Below are 26,455 nucleotides of genomic sequence, written 5' to 3'. Positions count from 1 at the left end.
TGGCCAGGCTGCACCACAGCCTTCATTACAATCTGCTCCATTCATGTCTCTTCCTCTGCTTTCATGTCAGGATGAAAGGATTTAATTCATTCCTGTAGCAGCAGTCAGAGACCATGAGGGTTTATGTAAGATGTTTCTGAACATGTATGCTATTGCTAGTTTGACCAATTGAAAATACTCTTTTTATCTTACAATAAATGTAATGTATATTAGTGCTTGACTTTATCAGCCACATGCTTTACGGTTATATGCCCGATTTAGACTTGCCATCTGCCTTTTTCAGTGTGCGACACTGGTACACAAACACGTATTATATCTTAGAGCAGTAGTTTTCAACCCTTTTCATATCAAGGTCCATTATTTATTCTGCACTTGAGCCTCGGACCACTTTTATCAGTGGCGTGCACAGATAGACACTAGGGGGTGCTAGAGCACCCCCTGCCCTTTTGGCAAAAACTTTTTTATTTGTATTTATTTTTGTACAGTGTACACAGTACAGTTATGTGGACCATGGTGACATTGATCAATTCTTGATAAAAAGCTTCTAATATATTATTTAGGCCCCAAAATCTATAAATCTCTCACAACCGGCCGGTTCCACGCGCTGCACAAGGTGCCCTTTTTTCCACTTGAGCACCTGCCCCTCTAAATGTCTGTGCACGCCACTGACTTTTATAGTAAGATACCGGTTAGCTCTATATTCTGATAGTACTCATTGCTATAGTAGAGTTATAGTTCAGAAACAGGGGTCTAACCGTCTCTCCAATAAACAGAAAAAAACGTTTTCAGGCAGGGATACACATCTCATCCAATCAGGAGCCCACAGGTTGAGAACAGCTGACTTACTTATTTTTTTCTCCAGGTTTGAAACGTTTACAGATCTGATCCGCTCAGCTCCCACTCTGCCTCTCTGTAAATGTTTGGGCTATTTCCTGCTGGTCACATTTGGCATCGAGCTACTGGCAAGTATCTTTTAATAACTGATTTAGACTTTAGTAATCTTTACTGTAACCCCCACCGCCTAGATGCACTTTGCCTCTTAACCCATTTTGGGCGGGAACCCCTTTTGGTGTTTTAAACATTATGTTATAATTTAGCTATTGAAAAATAGCAGATCTACAAGCTCATAGCGCTCCACCGAGTGGCGCGCTACGAGCTTGTAGGTCTGCTATTTTTGAATAATCGTGAAAATGTGGCGCAAATGTTTGAATATATATTCTTTCAGAGCGAACATTTTGAACTCAAATCTTTGCTCAGGCCTAAATGGGTTAAGGGTGTGCATTTCCATCCACAAATTCACTGCCCAAACATCTACATTCATTCAATTTGAGGATATACCTTCTGATGAATGACTCCTCAGAGAGAGACTTCTGAATGCCTACCATTATAGCTGTTAGAAAACAAACTTTGTTTCTCCTCTGTCCCATGGAGCTCAGTTTGCCTTTTGCTGCCCCCAGGTGGTGAGTTTCTTCCATCGCGCCGTGCTGACTGTAGGCCTGGTTGTTCTCTCTGCCTGGCCCCTCATGTCTGGACTCTACGGCAGAGCCAAGGTAGACAAATCATCATCATATTGTTTATTTCACCAGATATAAGTCTCATTGAGATTGAAATGAAGGACTGACCATGGCCAAGAGTAAGGGTTGGGATCGTTTAGGAGTTTAATTATTCCGATTCCCTCTTAATGTAATTTTGCATGAACACAAATTAAATCATACATACAGTAATGCATACATATTGTCGTAGTGGTTCTCGTGTTTGATTTATGTATTGTGAATCTGGTAACTACATTGAGTAACATAAATCATGTTTGGTTGCTTTTAGCTTCAGCCTTTCATCACCTTTGCGTGACAGTTTCCTTGTATTGTTGTATAATTTGTACACTGGAAGATGATCAATAAACAAATCCAATGTGTTTCGGGTTCAAATCTGCTGCTGAGTCAATCAAATGAAGCTAGGAGATACTGCCCCGGAACAGGAAAGGTTTACACCACCTTCTGGAAGAGGGATGTGCAGTCATCCACAGATTCTATTATTTAAGTGAAATTTAAAAGCGATCACATTGATGACTAAATTAATTGACTACCGTAATTTGTCACTTATAATATCTTCACAGCAACTGGTTGAGAACATCTGCCTAAAAAGCTTTTCTTTGTGTTCATGTGTAGTTTGGAACAGTGAGCTGGTTTCTGGGGTGTTTGTGTCTGGCTGTCTTTCCCCTGATGCCAGTGGTTGGTAGAGAGCCTGATGTCAACATGGTGTGAGTATCCTATCCATTCAATGGAACTCCTACTGGAGTAGAGCGCCACACATAGAGTGCCCTTTGAGCCGGCAGCGCCAATTTGCCATGCATTTCTATTTAGAATAGCAGAACTACAAGCTCGTGCCGCGCTATACGAGCTTGTAGTTCTGCTATTTTTCAATAGCTAAAGTATAACATAATGTTTAAAACACCAAAAGGGGTTCCCACTCTTCTTCCGAGCGCTGCTCTTTAGATTTTTGATCCTCCTGGCTGTTTCTGACAACCTGGTAATTTACGAGTCGACGTTGAATCGCAACCATTCAGAAGCCCTTGTTAAGCGTTGTTTGAGCGAAGCTATTTGTACTAATAACACAGATGACCGGTCACCGGACATTCGAGCACAGCAACGGTTGATCGTTTCCGACACACAGCGTGTCAACAAAGGCTGTGTGTGTGCTTATGGACATCATGATACCCATCCATTTCCAAAGTGTCCCTCCACTCACGTTTTATGTGGACTGTACCTTCTACTGGTTGTCTGTAGGGCTGCAAAGATGATCTTTTTTTTAGATATTATTCTGTTGATTACCTTTTCCACTAATAATAATGAATAATTGAGACTTCTTTGGCCGTTCAAAAATATAGTCTACTAAATTGCTTAGCCCGATGAATCACTTAAGGCCTATTTCTTACTATGTCTTATCAACGGTGACACACACAAATGCGAAAATAACCAATCTACACCTTCCAGTGGACATTGTGTCACAATAATCAATTCAATTGATTAGTCTGATTATCTACCCCTGCCCTGGTTATTGTACTGTATAAGGAGGTGATAGTTTCATTTGAGTGTGGTCATAATGTGATGTGATGTGTAACCATGGTAACGGTGTGTTGATCAGGTCCTGTGCAGGTGTGCTCACCCTCTTCACCTCAGCCTGCTACCTGTGGTCGTCACGACAACGCACCTTGCTTCGCCGTGGCGACACACAGCAGTTCGTCTCCCAGGTAACGTGTGTGTGTGTGTGTGTGTGTGTGTGTGTGTGTGTGGGGGGGGGGGGGGGGGGTTGGTAGGTAGGTAGGTCTGTAGGTAGGTCCCAGAGGGATGAATGAACTGCAGTCTTCTGAAAATGAAGACCTTACAGCAGCTCTCATAGAAGTCTCAGAGCACCAGCGTATGCCACTCTGTCCACCAGAGGGTGCTGTGGTACAACTGTTGATTGAAAAAAAAAGTATTATTAATACAGATGGTCCATGTGGTGGTATGTGCAGTCAGTGCTGTTGATGCAATGCAACAGCATTGTATAAAACATATTTTTTGTATTGTATTATGTGTACAGATGGTGCATGTGGCAGTGTGTGCGTACATACCGACCCTGACACACTCCAGTCTGCAACAGAAACGAGGCCTGCCTCTCCTCAACCAGATCATCAGCTGGACCACGTTAGGTGTGTGTGTGTGTGTGTGTGTGTGTGTGTGTGTGTGTGTGTGTGTGTGTGTGTGTGTGTGTGTGTGTGTGTGTGTGTGTGTGTGTGTGTGTGTGTGTGTGTGTGTGTGTGTGTGTGTGTGTGTGTGTGTGTGTGTGTGTGTGTGTGTATTTTCCTTGTCTATGATCTTCCAACATCAAAACAATGGGATCTGTGATCACATGATATGATAACATCAATATTTACCTTATTTTATCTAGTGCCATACAGTAGGTAAAATGGTCCATTGTGTGTGTCTGTGTGCGCGTGTGTGTGTGTGTGTGTAGGCTCCTCCATACTGGTTCCATTGATGAGTTCCACCAGGATGTTCCATCGACTGCTCAGTATATTCCTCTCTCTAACAGCTACATACCTGCTGCTCAGCACCGGGTAACACTCGACTACACAGTCACACACACACACACATACACAATAATGCAGAAACGTTGTTTCTTGAAATGTTTTATCCTTTTTGCAAAGCTATAAAACCACACTGTCATAACGTGTGTGTGTGTGTGCGCGTGTGTGTGTGTGTGCAGGTCAGAGGCTCTGTTCCCTCCTGTCTTGTCTTGGCTCATGTATGTGTGGATCAACATAGAACAGGAAGCCATGCTGTCTCAGGGCGTCTCTGGTAGACAGGAGGTAATTAGAATAAAAACAACACTTCAAGAATTACTTATACCAGTGGTTCTCAAACATTTCCATGTCAAGGACCCCCAAATGTGGCCGTGGACCCTAGTGAAAAAATATATAAACTGCTTAAGAGTTGCTGGGAACCCTGGGGTCCCCCGGACCCCACTTTGAGAGCCATTGACTTAGACTTGAATAGAGTTCCAAGTAACTGACCATTTTCACCCAGCGCTCAAGCAAAAGGGAACTGGCGTGCTCAATTAATGAACACAAACACAATAAATGAAAGTTGTCAGCAACACTTTTCTTAGACACAGCCGGTAACCCTTTGTCAGTAACCCTAAACCCAAATTTGGGAACTAAACCCTAACCTTATTTGGGAACCTAAACTAAAATCACACACTTGACTTTGTTCCTTATTTTTGGGGAATCAATGTATGAGCTCCTCTCGCTGCTTGTCTGATGTGTGAGAAACTGAGAATGCGATCAGCTCATTGGTCATAACTCGTGACATGATGAGTAGCGCTGTCCGCTACGATACTCACAATAACTCATAGCACAGTGACATCCGTGCCGGCTCGGAAAGGTCTCCCCTCTGCCGATTGAAAAGAAGAACACTTACAGACTTCAATATTAGATACCATTTGCTTTATCTGGCCCCCCTACTCTCTCTGCATTTCTCCGGATTAAAAACACACCCAAAAATAACTTTAAAAAAGGGTTAGGCTACATACTTTTTTTGCCAGTGCTGACGACTTAATGTTGCTCTTCTGATGTAAGAATAGCTGCTGTGTGAATCTTGGCCAATTTAACAGATCATAGTTCCATTCTGTGGAGGAATATATCTGGATTTCATGTACTGTAGATACCCAATTCTTGTTACCATCATCTGAGGGTAAACCCCTAATATACTTGTCTTGTACACAGCAAAATCTAGTGTGTTCCAAGAGTGTTTATTGTGTGTGTGTGTGTGTGTGTGTGTGTGTGTGTGTGTGTGTGTGTGTGTGTGTGTGTGTGTGTGTGTGTGTGTGTGTGTGTGTGTGTGTGTGTGTGTGTGTGTGTGTGTGTGTGTGTGTGTGTGTGTGTGTGTGTGTGTGTGTGTGTGCGCGCGTGCGTGCGTTTTAGCTGTCCACCATCGACTTCTCAGAGAACATTGACATCACCAAGGTCCGACAGCTGAAGTTGGATGACATCAGGCGATCTTATTTCTTTGTATCCTTGTTGCTGCAGCACTCCTTGCCTTCTTCTTGCACTACACTCACAAGTAGTAGTAGTGCACACACATACCTATCTGCCACACATTTACTCTAACCTGACTCCGCCAGATGGGGCAGCAGATAGTACACTGGGTTCCCCCCTCCTGCTCCCATCTGGGAACTTTCAGGCAGACAAGTCTGCCTGAGAGTTCCCAGATGGGAGCAGGAGGGAGGAGTTCCCAGATGGGAGCAGGAGGGAGGAACCCAGTGTACTCTCTGCTGCCCCATCTGGCGGAGTCAGGTTACATTTACTCTGTATCATCATCAAATCATGATCTTTATTACTTTATTTATTATTACTCAGTATCTGAAAAATAAATGCTGTTTTTGTGGCAATCAGGGCTCGACAGTGCGAGCAGGTACTCTAGTAAAGAAAAACACATTATTTGATAACTTTTTATCGTGCCCCTAAAATTATTTGTGTGCTACTAGATTTTTCAATTTCTAAGCGTCAAGCCTGGCAATAGGTCAATAAGTAGATTCTAGGCTCTTAACTGACCTTAATCTAGAGTCTAGAAGGTCAGTTATTGATATACACATCGTCCTACACATCTAGGGACGAGCAGTGTATAAGATCCAGTGTTTAAGATCAAATTGGTTTTGGTTCTTTCCATGACTACAACTCTTCACAAGGTGTTCTTCATAATCACAGCATTCTTTGGCACGGGGAACATAGCTTCAATAAACAGGTTGGTCTGTGTGTATGCGCGTGCCTGTCTTTGTGTGCAGGCCGGTGTGTCTACATCTGTGGTTCTCAAACATTTTAATGCCAAGGATGTCATCCCCAAATTAATATGTATTTCACCACGGACCACGCATCTGAACAGATCTTTGTTGTTAAAATATTTAAAAAATATATTTTTTTCAAGATTAGGATTTTGTTGTTGTTGAAAATAGCAGATCTACAAGCTCATAATGTATCGCATTGCGATAATAAACAGATTATGTTTATGAAACATACTTTTATGATCTCCCTCTCTCCAGTTTTGACCCTGCATCTGTGTACTGCTTTCTCACCGTCTTTAACCCCTTCATCATGGGAGGGCTTATGATGTGGAAGGTATGTACAGACGCACGCACGCACGCATGCACGCACGCACGCACGCACGAACACACGCACGCATGTACGTTGGCATTATGAGACCCCATTTCTCACCTCTCTCCAGTTACTGTCATATGGTGACATAGTTTTTGTGAAATGAAAATGTATTTTTCAGTCATGCTTGTGGTAGTTCATGTTAAGCACATTCTATTAGTAAAAGTGACTGCTCACTACAACCACATACAGTACGTTTTAGTAAATATAGTAGTTAAATGTCCTTTTGTCCCTGCAGGTCCTCATTCCATTCATAATAGTGATGTGTACATTTGAAACCATTCAGGTGGCAACACAGCTCTCTTCCAGAAGGTAATGCCACTCTCCACACTTTCAACCACTTTGGAGCCACCTCACATCTTTTCTTTTTTCTTTTTAACTATTAACTATTCTTTTTTTGTTTTTATTATAATTTTTATCCCACGATTTTGTAACCTATTTTTCACCCCTGTGTCAATTATCTAATGTGATCCTGGGCTCTACACACCCTCCGCCAACCTAGTCCCCATATATGGGGGACATGGGGAGAGCAACAGACTTGAACTCATGCTTCCTTCATGCCTGTCCAAGTTGCTCCTTTACACCTGACAGGGGGGAGTTTCCCTGGTTGGACGTAGCGCGTGGAAGGAACACGTTATTCCAACCAGTTCTATTAACTATTCTATCCATAAACATTTGTGGTTGGAACGCCTAAAGAGAGGGTGCCCTAGGTTTATAGACTGTTCATCTATCAGTAATTTTGTTGCTTGTCTTCATTTAATAACTTTATGAATATGCTGTGCTGATGGAGGCTAGAGGGAGAGAGTCCAAGGGAAGTGGATTTGAGTAGGAGGCTAGGAGCGTCCAAAAAAGCCCATCAGAAATTCTGATTGACGTCAAAATGTAGTTATCACCTCTCTTTCCAAAAATAAAATAAAAAGTTAGCATGTATTGCGATTGCGCTTAAATCTGATGTTTTTTATGATCAATCATTTGGTCCAGAATATTATTGGTGGATCAGGATTGTTTATGTTTTGTTTTCTGTTCTGCGTCTGTGATTCAATGTTTGTGAACTCTTGATATCGAAGTTAAATGTGTCTCAGTCACTTCTAATGTTCTTCTCTCTGTCTTTCTCTCTCTCTCTCTCTCTCTCTCTCTGTGTTTTCTAGTTTGTTCCTGATTGTCTTAGTCATCTCGGACCTGATGGCTTTGGTAAGATACAGTATACAGTACATATCTTACATCAGTATAATATAAAAGAGTTTCATGATTTCCCAAACTTTCAGCTTACCAAGACACATGATGAATTAACCATTAAATAGTGAAAATAGCTACAAGCTCACACCATATACATTGGCTATTTGGCCAAAAGTTTGTCATTTTAGGTTTTTGAAATAATGATAAAAATATATATATTTTGAGGATTTTGAGTCCCTGTTGTTGTCCCTGTATGTTTGCATTGAGTGGGGGAAACAATGTTTTTGATTCTCTCTTCTCCTATGCAGCACTTTTTCTTCCTAGTTCAAGATTATGGAAGCTGGCTGGACATTGGCACTAGGTAAGCTAATGCACATCTCATTGTTCATTAATGTGTGCCTATTAACATGCACACACACACACACACACACACACACACACACAATAATTTATAGTCTTTCTTTTTTTTTTTTTTTTTTTTTTTTTTTTTATAAAGTATATTTATTGGATTTTACAAACAGACATTACACAACATTACAGACAACAAACAGACATTACACAACAAGAACATAATAACAAACAAAAACAAAAAAAACAAAAAAAACAGCTCAGGCACAACATCACTATAAATAAAAAGATTGAACATACAAAGACATGGCAAGGACAATGAACCACAACGACTCTGAGTTTCGATAGACTCCCATTCAGTAAATACATCCATACAGCATACAAATACATGTTAAAAAGGCAGACAATACAGCTATCATAGGCACAAAACATCACAACAAGAGCAGACCCATGCATACTCCACTCAAAGGCGGCAACCGCCCCCCCCTCCAGGCGGCAGGGCCACCGCCCCAAGAAGCGGCCCCGACGCAATGCATCGAGACCCCTGCCCGGGCGACCACCCCCCCCATACCCAAAGGGCAGACCAGCCCCCACCCCAAAGCAGAGCACACACCAGGGAAGAATGCTGGCATATAAGATATCTAAGGCTGGCACGGAAAACCTCCAAGTATTGTGGCAGACAATGTTGGTCCAATATGATCTAAATAAGGGTCCCAAATTTTGTAGAAAGTGTCCAATTTAGAATGCACCATGCATGTAATGTATTCACAAGGAATACAGTCCATTATAATGTTATGCCATGATTTCTTTGATGGAGCAACATCCTTGATCCAAAACAAAAGAATATTTTTCCTAGCAGCAAACGTCAATAAGTTGAACAACCTCTTATGTTTGACATCAATAACATGATCATCCGGGAGACCAAGTAAAAGACACAACGGGTTTAAATCGATCGGGACACCAAAAATAACAGAGAGTTCTGATACAATGTCATACCAATAGTTCTGAAGCTTCACACAGGACCAAAGACAGTGAACATAATTACCAATCTCTGTCTTGCATTTAAAGCAAAATGGGGACGCACTGACATCCATTTTATTCTTGAGAGCAGGAGTTATATGTATACGATGTAATATCCTGAACTGGATGGATTTAGTTCGGTTACAAACTGAAATCTGTTTTGCATAGGCCCACATATCTGCCCAGTCCTCATCATGAATAGAGACGTCCAGGTCTTTTTCCCAGGACTGCTTAGTAACCTGAGAGGATATAGATGAGTAGGAATTCAATACGTCACAGAAAATTGAAATTTGTTTCTTGGAAAATTGCAAAGAGAGGGCTCGTTCTACCTGTGAAGCGGAACTATTGGTTACAAGTGAAGTGTCCTCAGTAATAAAATGTCTAATTTGTAAATACCTAAAGAATTCAGATTTTAGCAACCCATGACGCTGCTGCAATTGTGTGAAAGACATCAAGGTCTGGCCATCAAACAGGTCTCCAAGTTTGGTAATGCCCTTCTCATGCCAGGTCCTAAAGCCTACATCCGAATGTCCCGGCCTAAAGTCGGGGTTGCCTACCACTGGAGTAAGGGGAGATGTCAATTTAGCACGGCCTTCAATAGTACGCACAGACCTCCAGGCTTTGACTGAACATAGCGTGATGGGGTTAGAACAACATTTCCTAATAGACTTAAGGTCCTTTATGAATAATAGATTCCAAAGAGGGCACTTGGACTGTGAAGATTCAATATCAAGCCAAATCGAGGAAGGATCCGATTTAAGCCAATTCGTAAGCACCCTGAGGTGCGCGGCCAGTTGGTAATGCCTTATATTGGGCAGATCTAGACCACCATCTGCGCTATCCATTTGCAGCTTGGCCAATTTCAGCCGAGGCTTCCTCCCACTCCAGATGAAAGTACTTAACCAGCCTTCTAGTACCTTGATAACCTTGTTTGTCAACAATACAGGAATCATTTGCAATGGATAAAGTATTCTGGGGAGAATATTCATTTTTATAAGAGCTATCCTACCTAGCCAAGAGAGGGGTAAGGGGGCCCAACGTTCCAAATCTGCTTTTATAATATCTAAAAGAGGAGGGAAGTTGGCCTTGAACAGTGTATCATAAGCAGGTGTTATAGTCACTCCCAAATAAACGAAACCAGCAGGTGACCATTTAAAAGGGAAGGGTTCGGACAGGTCTGGGATAGATGTTAGAGAACCAAGTGGCATGGCTTCAGACTTAGTGAAATTAATTTTGTACCCCGAAAAGGCGCCAAACCTAGAGATCATTTGAGTTAGACAGGGAATAGAGGAATGAGGTCTGGAAATAAAAATTAACACGTCGTCTGCATAGAGTGTGATTTTGTGCTCCCTTTCACCGATTCGAACACCAGAGATCAGAGCAGACTGTCTGATTGCCTCGGCAAGCGGTTCAATAGCGATTGCGAAGAGCAACGGGCTGAGCGGATCTCCTTGGGGATTACCCCGTTGAATAGAGAAGTTTTCGGACCTAAGTCCATTAGTCAAAACTGCTGCCGTTCGGGACTCGTAAAGAATTTTGACCCACTTGGTAAATCTACCACCCAGGCCGAATTCCTCAAACGTTTCAAACAGATAGGGCCATTCTACGCGATCGAACGCCTTCTCCGCGTCGAGAGACAGCACCATAACGGGGTGGTCGACGCCCTGAGATAGTTGGATAACATTTAAAAGCCTTCTCATATTGTCACAGGAGTTTCGCCCCTTGATGAAGCCTGTCTGCTCTTCTTTAATGATGAAAGGGAGCACTTTTTCCAGACGCATGGCCAAAATTTTGGAAAGCAATTTTTGGTCAGAATTAAGTAAGGCTATAGGCCTGTAGGAGGCGCACTTTTCGGGACATTTTCCTTTTTTGAGAAGAAGTGAAATATTAGCCTCCCGCAAGGACTGAGGCAAGATCCAGGTCTCAGAAGCATGATTCAACATTGCCAAAAAGGGATCTAATAGAATATTACTGAACTCCTTATAAAATTCACAACCAAACCCGTCCGGCCCCGGGGCTTTCCCAGATGGCATACATTTCAAGGCTTCAAATGCCTCCTCCTTTGTGATTGGGGCATCTAGTAGTACATTCTGAGCAGTCGTGACCATAGGAAGATGCAAGTCTTCAAGAAAAGAATACATATCGGAGAGAGCACCATCATCCAGCTGTTCTGTTTTATAGAGATTAGAATAAAATGAGGCAAACTCCTTGTTAATAGTTTTAGTATCAAAAGATCTGACATTATTGGAATCCACAACTGAGGCTATAATTTGAGAGTCAGCTCTTTTTTTAGCCAGATTAGCTAGACATCTGCCGGGCTTATCCCCGAACTCATACATTCTCTGTCTAGCAAATTTAAGGGAGTACTCTGAGTCTTGAATCAACAAAGTATTCAAGGCAGCACGAGTAGCCGTCAATTCCTTAAGCAGATTTGAGCTTGGGGTCAAGATGTGTTTGCTTTCAAGGTCAGCCAGTTTGGATTCAAGGAGTTTGCGTTGTTCTTCCTTTTTACGCCTTTTGGAAGCAACATAAGACATAATTAGTCCACGAGAGTAGGCTTTGCATGTCTCCCAAAGGAGAGAAGGATCATCTGTAGATGATGAGTTAATTGAGTAAAACATTTTGAATTCTGAAGTGAAGTATGAAACAAATCTATCATCTTTGAGAAGGGATGAATTAAGTCTCCAGCGTCTTGATCGTGCTCTCTCCTCAGAAAGTGAATAAACCAGATATACAGGGGCATGATCTGACAAAACAATACTTCCCATGGTACAAGATGAGACCAAAAATAGCTTGGAGGAAGGAATAAAGAAATAATCAAGTCTAGTGTAACATTTATGGGGGGCACTGAAAAAAGTAAACTTTAAATCAGAGGGGCATAGGGCTCTCCAAACATCAGAGAATCCAATATCTGAACATAGAGAGGAGAGCATCTTGGCTTGCCTCGAGGGGGAGGCTAAACTAGGTGGGTGTTTGTCTAAAGACGGGGTAAGGTGACAGTTGAAATCTCCGCCCACAAAGGCATCCTCAGAAGCTAGCTCAGAAAAGTCAGCAAAGATCTTAGATAAAAAATCAGCAGAGTAGCCAGGAGGACAATACACATTCATGAATGTCACATCTTTACCTTGAAGAACCCCCTTAACAATTACATATCGGCCCTGGCTGTCTATAACAGACTTAAGAGGCCTAAATGCAATATTCTTATTGACCAGAATGGCCACACCCCTACTAAATGAGGAGTAAGCTGTAGCAAAAACCTGCCCTACCCAATTTGTTTGAAGTCTAACATTATCCCTGGCCTCCATATGGGTCTCTTGTAAAAAAGCAACAGAAACATTCTCCTTCTTCAAAAATGACAAAACTGCCTTCCTCTTGGCCGCCTTTTGAAGGCCCCGAATGTTCCAAGAGCAAAGCTTGAAACTGTCGGAATTAACCATGGTCATCGAACATGGACTGATACTTAGGCAGAATAGACCTAGAAGGGCCTATAGGCACACTATCCCTACTCATATCTAATAACAAACATGTGTGTCCTGAGCTATAAGACAGATACATACAAAAAACAGACAAAAAAACACGAGTGGGGGGCCTTTCCCCAAAAATACAGGGACTAATCATCCAACTTAAAACCCTCAAAAATCCACCAAATGTAGATTAACACTTCTCAACAGCCCCACTCCCATATTATTAGGTACCTCAAATAGATAAGCAAAATAGTCAAAAGAAATGTATCAAAGTAAAAATAATATATATATGTACCCACACGCACACATGCACACACGCATACGCACACACATATCCACAGCGTACATCTAAAGAAAGAAAAAAAAAGATTGTAAAAATATATTTTTGTACATGTGCATGCACATGCACACGCCCATACCGCACATTTATGAGAAAAAAAAAAAAATATACATATATATATATATCTGTGCATGTGCATACACATACGCACACACGCATATGCATACACACACACATGCCCGCATTGCACAATTATTTCAAGAAGAGTGAGAATAATAATGAAAAATATACATACACATAGATACATGCATACACACACACGCATACATACATACATGCACGCACATGTTACACAAATAAACGCACACACAAACACATCCACACTGCACACAATGTTATATTCAATTGAATGTAAACAGAAAGATCAAGTAAGCATCAAATCCACCAAAAAAGTCCTGTCCAAAAATCACAGGTCTGTATGGGCAATACCTCCTCCCAGCCCAGGGAGGCACCACATCCAGAAAAAAGAAATAATAAGAAAAAAGGGGGGTGCGATTACTCTGCCAGGCCACAAGGGGCGCTAAACAACAGTTCGTCCGTCAGCATAGTGAGTTCAGAGTTCAGAGTTCAATGGTTGGTAACGACGCGACCGGGCGATGACGTCACGCAGCTAGCCAGAGCGGCTAACAACATGGCTATTAATAAAAACTAAACCCCCCCAGTTACATAAAACATGAACAAAAACGTCTCGGTATTCAACAAAACCACGCATAGTCATCTAGAGATTAATAAAACCTTACAGTATCGCCCAAAGCACAGAACATGTGAAGTTTTTTTGTCCCCCTTTCAAAGAAAATAAAAATAAAGGAAAAACGAGAGGCAGCGCCTCGCCTACTAGTATGAAAACAGATGCAAAAACCGGAGTCATCATAAATTAAAAAAGGGGCATATAAACAAAATTAGATACCTAAGTGTTCGGGTATAACCCAGCTTCACAGTCTCGCACATATGAACCGAAATCTTTAATTAAACGAAGAGGTAGACATGACGTTCGAGCGTTAGCAATAAGCTAACCACAGTAAGGATACTACCATCATTCAGCGTCGGCCACGGTGTCCGCCTCGGCGTCCGCCTCGACGTCCGCCTCGACCTCCCTCGCCGGCGACACCCTCGCCGGCGACACCGAGGCTGCGGTGTCTTTGTAGTAGGCCTTCAAGAAGTCCGCAGCGTCCTTAGGTGATGCAAGAAGCTTTCTTTTGCCGTCCTTGGTCTGGATAAAAAGCCGCGACGGGTAGAGGAGCGAGGGCCTGAATCCTTGCTGGTACAAAGCGCCCATGGCATCTCGATAGGAAAAACGTTGTTCCATGACCTCAGGGGGGTAATCCTCGAAGATAAGGACTGGTTTGCCTTTGTAGGACAGATGTCCTCTCTTCTTACGAGCCTCCCGGATTATAGCCTCTTTTATTCTGTAGCGGTGTAGACGGGCAATCACTGCTCTAGGCCTGGATCCGCGGGTTGGCTTAGCGGTCAGCGCTCGGTGACAGCGATCCAATTCAGGCGGTGTAGGAAGGACGTCTTTGCCCAAAATTTCCACCAGAACCTCCGCAAAGAAGTCAGTGGGCTGGTCACTTTGGATCGATTCATCGAGCCCAATAATTCTTATGTTATTTCTACGGCTACGCGAGGACAAATCTATCATTTTGGACTTTAGCTTAGTATAGCTCTCCTCCATTGCCGCACATCTGGCTTCAACCTCCTCCAGCTTGTCGCTATAATGGTTTAAGCCGTCTTCCAATGAGGTCAGACGCTGACCCTGGTCAGCAACGGTTATCTGAAGGTTGTCGAGTTTGGACTCAAGCGAGGAAAAGCCGGTTCTGAACTCGAGAGTAAGGGAAGCTTTCATCTCCTCGATTAGCTTAGCAACAGTAGCCATTTCGGTGGCAGCTACAGAGTCTTCCTTCCTATCCTTACTTCTTGTAGACATTTTGGCTCGTTCAGCCAGAAACAAAAACGCAAATATGTAAGGAAACAAATCAATGCAGTCTGGACAGTCTGAGTGTATAAAAATGAGGCTTATATAGTAATTTAGAAAAGTTTGGGAGCTTCGGCGTGGCAAAGCGCGTCTACTCCATCTTACGACCCGGAAGCACTCTCCAATTTATAGTCTTTCTAATGGACACAACCCTTGAACGCTTCCCATGTATCTTATTCTTATTCTTCTTAAATATTCACGCCCAAACCTGAATATTTTCCTACCGTAATTGTAAATCTTAATGTCATTACACAACAGGAGCGACGCAAATAAACCATCCGAAAATGTGTCACGATTATTGCCTCCATTCATACAGGTTGACGTTTTTATTGCCCCAGAAAAATCTACCTCACTGAGAAACATAAATATGTTGCTTAATGGCCTCGTTATAATCACATATTCTCATGAAATAAACGCCCCTGGTGTGTACTGTGTACAGATCCAAATCTAATCTTGTGAGAACCATGAAAGTTGACCTCACATGTCTATTTCTCAAATACTACTACTACTATACTTGTGGGGACATTTGTACATCAAGTATAGTAATACAACACACACACACACACACACACACACACACACACACACACACACACACACACACACACACACACACACACACACACACACACACACGGAGCTTAATGTGTGTATATATGTGTGTTGTCTCTTCTCCAGCATCAGTCACTATGTGATAGTGATGTCCATGACGATCTTCCTGATGGTGCTGAGCCTGCTCACACACGTCCTCACCTCCTGCAGACTCACTCTGTGGAACACACGCAAGATGCACTACCGCTGAGCCTGCTCTCTGTGTGCGTGTGCGTGTGTGTGTGTGCGCGTGGGTGTGTGTGTGTGTGTGTGCGTGCGTGTGTACAGTGTGTGTGTGTGTGTATGATGTAGTTTTATTTGTAATTTGCCATACAAATACAGATAAGGCGTATCTCCAGGTTCAGTGTATACAAGTATAAGGCCCCATTTACTGGCAGCCAAATCCAGCCTGAATCAGATTTGTGCCACATCCAAAAACAATTGAATCTGATTTGTTTAAATAAGTCTAAAGACTCAAACAAGTGACATGGAATCTGATTTTTACAAATGCGACTTGAGACACATTCAGAGGTGGTTTCAAAGCTGATTTCAGGCGATCCGTCTCAGTCTGAATGCAGTAACTTTATCTAAATCGGACGGATGTGACTTGTTTGTGTTCAAACTTATTTAAACCTTATTTAAACCATCCAATCTGGATGTGGCACAGATCTGATTCAGGCTGGATTTGGCTACCAGTCTGAACACAGATCAGTGACAGATCCGATCTGGTCACTTGCAAATGCAGTGTGACTGAACGGTTGGGACAAAAGATCAGATTTGAGAAATAAATCAGATTTTAATTAGATGTGACTGGATGTGACTGCAGTCTAAACGGGGCCTAAGAATACAGTGATTTGGACAGATATTACAGACTAGGGATATCACTGACGGATAGTTTTAAACTGACATTATTTGGTTAATTTAGAAATATGAATTTATTTATTTTTTAATAATAAATACACATACTCTGTGAATGAATCTATATACATCGGTTGTTATATTTTATATTTTTGAAACATTTTACACAACCATAGAGTCCGTGGCCAAATACATATTCACTTAAAGGACCACTTCACCACTTTTCAACCCATCTTCATATAATTGGTCCTCACTAATAAACATGATAAAATGGCAACATTTTTTTCTACTCAGTCTGCTTCTCATAGCAGGACTGTGTGCAGTTCAGAAACCAGTGACATCATCGTTAGGCAGATTATTTTTAAACAATGTATTTTTACAAAAATGTTTAGATTTTTATTATCATCAACGATGGCTTCCATTTTCGCATTGCAACTTTTCAGTACTAGAAAGCCTGCAGTTTCTAATAGCTTGGATTCCCCATCGATGATGTCACTGGTGGACGGGTTTCTGAACTGCCCACAGTCCTCCTATGAGACACAGACCGAGTAGAAAAAAATGGTAGCCATTTTATTATGTTTATTAGTGAGGACTAGTATATGAAGATAGGTTGAAAAGTGGTGAAGTGGTCCTTTAATATGGGGGTTTCCTTGACATGAAACGTTTGAGAATCACTGGTTTATCATGCTGCTCCTGCTACTGTTGTATACATGCACATTTGTCATCGTCCTCTTTTGTGAAATGTGTATTTATTATTATGCAAATTAACCAATAAGCCAATAGCAGAAGTTTTTATTTTCATTTTTATAAACGGCTACCCATAACCCAGCTAACCGTTGAAATCCCTGTTGGAAAAGTCTCGACAATAGTGCGTGCGTGCATGCGTGCGTGTGTGCGTGTGTGTGCATGTGTAGTGTACGCGTGTCAAACAACAGTATTTATTTAACCATTTGAATGTCATCTGACTCATTTACAGTATGAAAGGGTTTTTAGGATGAAGTATGTGTGTGCATATAGACGGTAAATACTTGAATATTTAACCGTATATTTTATCCCATAGTCGAAGAGTGCTAAACATTCACCAAAGAAAAGGTGGTTTTAGTAAGTCACAATACATGTCAGAGGGTGGTGTAGTAGCTGCCAAAAAGTTTAATCTTCTTAACCCATTTTGGGCGGGAACCCCTTTTGGTGTTAGCATCATGTTATGCTTTAGCTATTGAAAAATAGCAGATCTACAAGCTCATAGCGCGCCACCGAGTGGCGCGCTACGAGCTTGTAGGTCTGCTATTTTTTTTTAATCGAAGAACGACTGACACAGAAACAGCTTTTTCAGAAAACTGTCAGGATGTAGAAGACATTTTTAGAATCTAATCTCAGGTCAGAATTTAAGCTAGAAAAAGGGATGTGTTTTATAATGCTAACGTCGCTGCCGGCCTGAAACCTTGTATGTCCAAAACTGTTTAGAAAAGGAAAAATCACACCCGTGTGAACTGAGTGGTGCAACTACCCCCTCTCTCTCTCTCTCTCTCTCTCTGTCTCTCATTAGCAGGCAACAGTGCAGCACTATCTCTCTCTCTCTGTTTCTGGCACAACAGCGCCACTTTTGGTACTCATTGGTACTGGTGCTCATAGTCACATACGTAGGTAGGTGAACGGACACATGAAGGTAGGTTAACACGGACATTGCTGTTCCTTGGAGTGGTTGCACCACTCAAAAACAAAACTGTGTTCCTTCCAATGGGATCTAATGTATTTAGTCACAAGCTCTTGTTAATACTTTGCACTGTTCAATATTTATAAAAGAAAAACGGACAGACACACTTAAACCACTTTCACTTTAAAGATGACAAAATAAAAAGTTGCTATTTTTTTCTACTTTTGTGTCAAAGTAGGGCATTCATTTATGAAAAAAAACATACAAACTTGAAATATAGATAGGCTACAAGGTTTATTCCAGAGAGCAACAAATACATGTTTGTATGGGTTTGTCCTTGAAAATTGTTGTCTATTCAGAACGTTGTTGATGAGCTGAATTTGTTGGTTCAATAAATGATTTTGCTCTGTAGTGATTTGTATTGTTTGTGGCTATACTTTCCACTAAAAACCAGGATATTTGATAGTTTTAGAGATATTTGTCGGGACTCTGGTGGTCAGCCAGCTTGAAACAATCCCAGCCAACAAATTGTCCGTATGTATGTACAGTACATTGTGTCCCACACTACTGAACTTACTAGTACTGACACACAAACACTAACTTATTCTCTCCTTGTGCATGTTAGTTGAAGTATTAAAAAAGTATTAGATTTTTTTGGCAGGTGAAACCTGACATACAACAGGTCTGTTTTTATTAGCGACCTAGTCATGATTAACCTGACTCCGCCAGATGGGGCAGCAGAGAGTACACTGGGTTCCCCCCTCCTGCTCCCATCTGGGAACTCTCAGGCAGACTTGATGCTCCGGCCACCAAACGGCCTGGCCAATCAGCAGCAGCTATCCAGCCTCTAGCTGCTGCTGATTGGCCAGGCCGTTTTGTGGCCGGGCATCAGGTTAAGTCATGAACCCCTAAGCCAATGGGAGTCTGACCCCCTACTGCAAAGTCACTGCAACGCGGAGAGGAGCGGCTGACAACAGCGGCTAATGTTATGAGCTAACTGTAGAGCTAGGAAAATTAAAGAATAATAGTTTGATTGATTGAAGTATTTATTGTACAGTATGTATCCCGAATGTACATTTCAAGCACAACTCAATACAAAAACTGTTAACTGTGGACGACACCATAAAGCATTTCACTTGTTAGGGTCCACCATTTTCAATTCATCAGAACATTTAGAGACGTACATACACTTCTATATAACAAAACAAAACAGGAAATCATAAAAGGAGGTAAAAAGGGGGAAGAAAACATATATGCCTACAGTGAGGGGAAAAGGGGGTGGGGTTAAAAAACTAATAAACACAAATCCAAGGGCAAAGAAGCGGACCGTGACACTATCACTTATTCACTTTGAGCACTTTAGCACGTGGTTGAGTACGTAAAAAATAAATAAACAAAATATTTGTTCTAGTCTCTGTCGACTCTAAGAAGTCATCCTTAAAAAACATTGTGGTGTGTAAGTCTTTCACCACTTTAGTTCCTCTTAGTTTTTGAGCCCATCGTAGCCATGACAACCTTAAACAACAAAGTAATGAGCAACGTACGGTCTACCCTGGACTTTTCAACATTAACACCACATCCTCTTTCACTGTCTGTGGTGAACTGATCCATGAGCACAGCAGCTAGGGAGCACAGTTAGCACGTACAGCACGTTTACACGTACAGCTTGGAGATCTGCTATTTTGGGTCCTGGGGAGACACCAAATTTGTGTGTGTGTGTGTGTGTGTGTGTGTGTGTGTGTGTGTGTGTGTGTGTGTGTGTGTGTATGTATGTGTGTGTGTGTGTGTGTGTGTGTGTGTGTGTGTGTGTGTGCGTGCGTGCGTGCGTGCGTGCGCATGTGCAAGTCCTTTTGTTTTGAAAGGTCTTTTGAAATAAAATAATTATAAACAAAATAGGAAATTTCCTAATGCCTAATGTAAATCGCTCTGGATTAAGAGAGTCTGCTAAATGCCTAAATTGTAATTGTGTGTGTGTGTGTGTGTGTGTGTGCGTGCGTGCGTGCGTGCGTGCGTGCGCATGTGCAAGTCCTTTTGTTTTGAAATGTCTTTTGAAATAATTATAAACAAAATAGGAAATTTCGCGACCCATATGCTACAAATGCGCATGAACTTAACAGCGGTGCAACTGGCTCCAGAGAACCCCCTAGTGAATATTGATCTCACAAGCCTTTCTGTTGGTTAACCCATTTTGGGTGGGAACTGGGAACCCCTCTTGGTGTTAGCATTATGTTATGCTTTAGCTATTGAAAAATAGCAGATATACAAGCTCGTAGCGCGCCACCGAGTGGCGCGCTACGAGCTTGTAGGTCTGCTATTTTTGAAAAATCGAAAGAACGACTGACATAGAAACATGGCTTTTTCAGAAAACTGTCAGGATGTAGAGGACATTTTTAGAATCTGATCTCGGGTCTAGCAGACCTACAAGCTCATAGCGCGCCACCGAGTGGCGCGCTACGAGCTTGTAGGTCTGCTATTTTTGAAAAATCGAAAGAACGACTGACATAGAAACATAGCTTTTTCAGAAAACTGTCAGGATGTAGAAGACATTTTTAGAATCTGATCTCGGGTCAGAATGGGTTACCGTCAACGTTCATTTCCCTGGTGTGGAGACACTTTACAAGAAGGAGGAAGCACCGCCCAGCTCTGTGGTCTTCAGTCTCAACCAAAGCTGTGTATATTATCCTGTTGTGAAACAAACTCATGCAATAAGCTAGGTAAAAAAAGGAACACTCATCGTACAGTAGGTTGTTGACATACAGAAAACACATTGATACACACGCATCCTTATATGACATCCGCTCAAACGCAATGCATTGTGGAAGCTGCAACTTTCCTGTTTTCTGACTGTAAGATATGTGTAGTGGCATACGTGCGTCTTTGGTTGGCACCCAGCAACTTCACGGTGTTCCTTCAACAAAAAGGTATGTTTACAGCAGTAGTTGAAATGCTATTTAGACCTGGAATGCTTTATAGTTTCAATTTACAGATTATGATGTTGATATTGTTTAGAGTGAATGCTAGGTTCTTGGTTTACCTGTGATCCTAGTTTACCGATCGAGGCACTACACTGTCTGTCTGCATTAGATGTGTTTACCTTGCTTATTCGCTCTGGATAAGAGCGCCTGCTGTGCCTAAATTGTAAATTGGTTCTCAAACTTGTATTTATGTATTTCAAGGACCCCCATAAGTCATGAGAATGTACAAATGAGACAGACCTGTAAAGGTCCATTTGGAAACAGCCTCAAGGAACCTTGCAGAGGCCACTTTGAGAACCAATGGTTTACAGCAAAATCCTCATTATCTCAGGGAATGAACTGTGAACAGCATCTAGAAAGAATTAGAATAACATTCTCCAACATTACAGAAACTGTGTAATAGGCTACTCCAGTTTTCTTTGAATCTGTGAATTGGTCTGTATAATGTGTCTTTGTATAACCTGTTTTGGAAAACTAGTAACACGCACACACGCACACACACACACACACACACGGCGGATTTTCAAAATGGCTCTTTTTAATACAGAGGATGGAGGATAAAATACGGGAAAGGATATATGCGTACATTTACACATGCTGACATATCGTTGTTATTTTCAACCATTTCTTTCTTTCTTTTCCCGCTCTTACTCTCTCACTATCTTCCTTTCCATCTACATGTTCATTCCCAGTTTGCCTGCCCGACTGGCCAGGCTACGCATCATCACACAGACAGGGACGTGCACACATATGTGACCGGGTCTGGCAAATAGGCCCTCATCTCGACCAGAGTAATTTTTCAGTTTTTTACAGATTATTAAAGTACAGAATGTAAGCTTTCATATGATGTATCATTCAATGAAATGGAAAATATTTGAATGAGATATGACCATTTTAAAATGATTGTGCCGTTTTACCCAAAGCTGAGAAAATCCCCTTTGAATGTTCACAACATTTCAACACCTAGAGCTGGCTAGCCTACTTTGACTTATAAATGTATACATTTAATTTGCCCAAATCAATAATCTGTTGGAATGAAAACCTTCTTCAACATTCAAACTGTGTTAATATGAAAAAAAATTGAAAATCACAAAAAAAAAAAATCAAGTTTATTTTAGATTTTCTGCCTTTTCATTATAGGCGAGATGAGGACCATTTTGCTAGACCTGGTCACATATAGACATCAAAGAGGGCTTCAGCCCCTGCCCTTTTACCCGTCTGTAACTGCCCTTTCCCGACCACGAACGCAGCATTTACTATGGTGAAAGTAATGCAAATGCCCCTCCTCTCCTTTCCGAGCATTCAGGAGAATTGCCTTTTTTTCCGAAGTCTATCCTGAACTTGGAACGCAGAATTCTGCGTTGAACAAATTTGTTTAGAAATCCATGTCGTAACCTGCATCTCCAGGAGATGAAGGGCAGTATTATGCGTGACTTAAGTACCAGGTCTTATGACTTAACTTAAGACCTGGAGGCGTGGTCAATGCTGTTTTGCCACCCAGAATAGCCAAATGGCATTGATCACGCCTCCAGGTCTTAAGTTAAGTAATAAGACCTGGTACTTAAGACATGCATAATACTGCCCAAAGAGTGCTGGGTTGCGCCCAGAAAATAGCTGATCTACAAGCTCGCAACGCGTCGGAGCGCGCCGCGTTGAGAGCTTGTAGATCAGCTATTTTCGCTATAATTTGTCCAAAAGTGCCCTCTTACAGGATTTCAGCCCCTGCCTCTCTAACCCTGCACACAGACATGGCTGCGACCACGACCCAGAACTGCCTCAACATGAGCAACATCTCGACAACTCAGCACGAGTTGAACCCCGTTGAGAACCACCGGGTCATCCTGGCCGTTAACTGTGTGGTTCTGAGCATCGGCGTCATAGGTAGGTCGGGTGTCCACATTAAAGGACCACTTCACCACTTTTCAACTTCTCTTCCTATAATTGGTCCTAACTAATGTTCATGATAAAATACCACCATTTTTTCCTACTCAGTCTGTGTCTCATAGGAGGGCTGTGGGCAGGTCAGAAACCCGTCCACCAGTGACACCATCGACGGGGAATCCAAGCTAATAGAAACGGCAGGCTTTCTTTTCCTGAAAAGGTGCAATGCAAAAGTTGAAGCCATCGTTCTCACGATAATAAAAATCTAAATATATTTTAAAACAAATATTGTTTTAAAAAAAATCTGCCTAATGATGATGTCACTGGTGGACGGGTGTCCGAACTGCCCATAGCCCTCCTATGAGACACAGACTGAGTAGGAAGAAATGGTGGTGTTTTATCATGAACATTAGTGAGGACCAATTATATGAAGAGATGTTGAAAAGTGGTCCTTTAAGTTCCAGGTAGGAACCAGATAAAAAATTCAGGGTGTCGCAGTCCCGCCCCCTACCAGGGCCCAGGAAATGATTCTCCGTTCATTTTCCTCATAGACATTTCAAAAAGTATTTATTTAAAGACGGTTACGCCGCGGACAAAGCCAACTCTTGTCGTGACAAATCATGACAACAAACACAATTTTTTGGGCCGAACAAATAATTAGAAAGAAGAAAAAAATCCAAAATATTGTGTTCGTTGTCATGAGTTGTCACGACTCGAGTTGGCTTTGTCCGCGGCGTAACCGACTTTAAATAAATATTGAAATATTGAAATGTCTATGGGAAAAATGCATTGGGAATCATTTCCTGGGCCTGGCGTTGTCATGAAAGGGGGCGGGACTGCGACACTCTATACCGCCTACCCATACAAATGAAGGAATTGAATCAGAATCAATCAAATCCTGATAATTTAAGGGTCCTGTATTTTCCTATGAATAAAGCTTTAACTGATAGTGCTACTGATACTGAATGTGATGTCTTATAAGAGGTCCAGACCAATGAGACCATTACTGTATTATTGATTTAACTTTATAGTTTACAGGGACATTAAGTGTTTGGTTAATTTATTTCCAGGAAAACAACTTCCAGCATTGGCTCTCTCACTAATAGGTGCAACGTTTGTGTAGTCGTACTAGTAGGCCTACTTCCGTTAACGCTGACAGGAATGAAAATATGTTTCTTAACTGAACATTAGATTTTTTTCACAGGGCTGAGCCAGATGTGGCAGATGATCTACACTATCAGCTCTCGGAAGGGTTCCGCCACCATCCTCGCCGTTATCAACCTCGTCTTTGCTCACTTCATCTTCTTACTTACCGTGCCTTTCAGGTAATGAGGATCTGAACCTATATCTGAGTTTATCACTTGGGGGCGGGGGAATTTAGCATAGAGACTATTTGCAATATTATACTATTTTACACTATTTAAAAAAAAATTGTCAACTGCTGCATGTGTTGTTCGTAACCATGTTAGTTTTGAACCTGTTTAAATAATAATTTCAGGATATACTATTATGCCGTGCATCGGTGGTGCCTGACAATCACCTTGTGCAAGATCGTGAGCAGCATGATCTTCATCCACATGTACATGTCCTTCATCTTCTACGTCATCATCGTCGTCACACGCCTGCAGAACTTCCGCAAGACCCCGGTGGCGATCGGCCGGAGCTGTCACACGGCCATCGCCTGCGTACTCGTGTGGCTCATCGTGCTCATCGCGGTGCCGTGCGTCCTCTATTTCAAGTACGCCATACTCCACCAGGACAACTCAGAGTGTTTTCATTTTCAGACCTGGATCGAAATGGAAATTGGCACCAAGGTGTTCAACTATTTTATGAGCCTGCTGATCATCGGGGCCACTCTGGTGCTGGTGGCCTTGCAGACGGTGGTGCAGGTGAAGGTAATGCCTTTAGTGTGTAATCTCATGCTGCTACTGTATTTGTATATATCACTGGCGGCCATTTAGTGTTGCCACAGATAGAAAACATACATGCATATGTGTGTGTGTGTGCATGCGTGCGTGCGTGTTTGCCCATCCTCGACATGTTTCTGTTTTTCTTTTCTTTCTCTCCTTGCTCACCGCAGATACATGCTGTACATGAAATGGACGTCAGTGAAGGCTAATGTTTGTTCTCTAATGACTCTCAGGTGTGGAAGAACGTCAGGGACTGGAGGAATGACCAGGAGTTCTGGAGGCAGGTGAAGTCCTCCCTGTTTGTGCTGGTCATGGTGGTGTGCTTCCTGCCCTACGCCATGTTCCGCCTGCACTACATAGAATATGTCAACAACAAAGAATACTCTGCCCAGCTGACGGGCATCAACGAGGTGTTTCTGAGCCTCACCACTCTGAACTGCGTCGACATGTTCACCTTCGTTAGGGTCATGCGGGTCAGGTGCCTCACATGCTGCGACTGAGTATGAGTGAGTGAGTGAGTGAGTGAGTGAGTGAGTGAGTGAGTGAGTGAGTGAGTGAGTGAGTGAGTGAGTGCAAAACCTCATTCTTTCACCTCAGAAACATAGCCAGACTCCGTCCCACACTCACCCTGCCAGAGATGCCGAAAAACCCGTTCGCGCCTTTGTCTCCTAAAGGCTTGACTACTGCAACGCACTTCTCATCGGGATCCCTAGCAAGAGCATCCAGAAGCTCCAATACATCCAGAACAGTGCTGCTAGGATCCTGATGAGTGTGGGAAGGAAATACAAACATATCACATAGACACACCCATACTCCATTCCCTACAGGCCTATACACTGGCTTCCCGTCTCCTTCAGGATAGAATACAATGCCTGCCGCCTCACCCGGCAGTGCATCCACAGAAACGCCACTTCCTATTTAAAGGAACTCATTGAACCAACCACCCGCTCCCTCCGCTATGGAAATTCTCACTCACTCAAAGGCAAAAAGACTAATCTCCACACTATGGGGCCTTCTGTTCAGCTGCTCCTCGGCTGTGGAATGCCCTCCCCGACCACCTGAGAGCACCACAGTCTGTGGACGCTTTTAAAAGGGGACTAAAGACTTTCCTTTTTAACAAGGTATTTGCATAGATGGACCTTTAGATGCCCTGTGTGCTTTTTATAACCTTAAGCTGTGTATAGGCGACCACTGATCGAAATGCAATAACCGTTTTTTTTTTATTATAACTTTGTTTATTGTTTTTTTCACAGAAGCATTAATGAAATACTGGAGTTGAAAAATAATAAATGGTGGCATTAACAGCTTCTCTTAACAAACCCCACAAGTACAAAGTACAAGAATAAACACATTGAATTTTCACCCCAAAGAAAAAGGACAACAGAAAACAAGACAAACAAACCTTAAATACAGGATCAATGAAAGTTGAAAAATAAAAGGCAGACAAAAACAGACAAAACAGTACACAACATCCTATAAACAATCATAAATACACGATACATCCATAATCCGCATTACATCACAGCAATCCAATCACAGTATACCGGTAGGCTACTTTTAAATCAAAAGTCCAGCAGA

At 42.2% G+C, this 26,455-nt stretch overlaps 2 protein-coding genes and 1 long non-coding RNA gene across 5 annotated transcripts in view; all 3 read left to right on the top strand.

Moving 5' to 3' along the window:
• The window catches only part of LOC306912662, a 64,702-nt gene extending 46,185 nt beyond the window's left edge, over positions 1-18,517 (top strand). Inside the window, exon 2 of the long non-coding RNA XR_013788421.1 lies at positions 17,835-18,517. This is a non-coding gene — a long non-coding RNA (uncharacterized lncRNA). The remainder of the gene's footprint in view (positions 1-17,834) is intronic.
• pign (phosphatidylinositol glycan anchor biosynthesis, class N) overlaps positions 1-18,517 on the top strand; it is a 29,861-nt gene extending 11,344 nt beyond the window's left edge. For 2 of the 3 annotated variants that reach the window (XR_013788419.1, XR_013788420.1), the window contains exons 16-30: positions 863-962; positions 1,458-1,550; positions 2,166-2,257; positions 3,142-3,247; positions 3,580-3,688; positions 3,994-4,096; positions 4,246-4,348; positions 5,462-5,548; positions 6,226-6,281; positions 6,577-6,652; positions 6,927-7,000; positions 7,837-7,879; positions 8,173-8,225; positions 15,687-17,658; positions 17,730-18,517. Coding sequence is in view for 1 of the 3 variants with exons in the window: in XM_079489047.1 (XP_079345173.1) it covers positions 863-962; positions 1,458-1,550; positions 2,166-2,257; positions 3,142-3,247; positions 3,580-3,688; positions 3,994-4,096; positions 4,246-4,348; positions 5,462-5,548; positions 6,226-6,281; positions 6,577-6,652; positions 6,927-7,000; positions 7,837-7,879; positions 8,173-8,225; positions 15,687-15,810 (1,219 nt within the window). In the remaining 2 variants the exon portion in view is untranslated. Of the gene's footprint in view, positions 1-862; positions 963-1,457; positions 1,551-2,165; positions 2,258-3,141; positions 3,248-3,579; positions 3,689-3,993; positions 4,097-4,245; positions 4,349-5,461; positions 5,549-6,225; positions 6,282-6,576; positions 6,653-6,926; positions 7,001-7,836; positions 7,880-8,172; positions 8,226-15,686 lie in introns of all 3 variants that reach the window. The other variant, XM_079489047.1, reaches the window with a different exon arrangement.
• A 2,455-nt stretch (positions 18,518-20,972) lies between these two features.
• On the top strand, positions 20,973-26,007 carry gpr141 (G protein-coupled receptor 141). Its single transcript, XM_079489205.1, has 5 exons — positions 20,973-21,032; positions 22,833-22,967; positions 24,172-24,292; positions 24,466-24,862; positions 25,111-26,007. Exons 2-5 carry the CDS (start codon positions 22,835-22,837, stop codon positions 25,375-25,377), a joined length of 918 nt encoding a protein of 305 aa, XP_079345331.1. The 5' UTR covers positions 20,973-21,032; positions 22,833-22,834; the 3' UTR covers positions 25,378-26,007.
• Positions 26,008-26,455: the final 448 nt, after the last annotated feature.

Source organism: Electrona antarctica (assembly GCF_951216825.1).
Source record: "Electrona antarctica genome assembly, chromosome: 20".
In the NCBI taxonomy this organism is placed as follows: domain Eukaryota; kingdom Metazoa; phylum Chordata; class Actinopteri; order Myctophiformes; family Myctophidae; genus Electrona; species Electrona antarctica.
The sequence above is the reverse complement of the archived record's forward strand: the minus strand, read 5'-3'. Positions and strand labels throughout refer to the sequence as shown.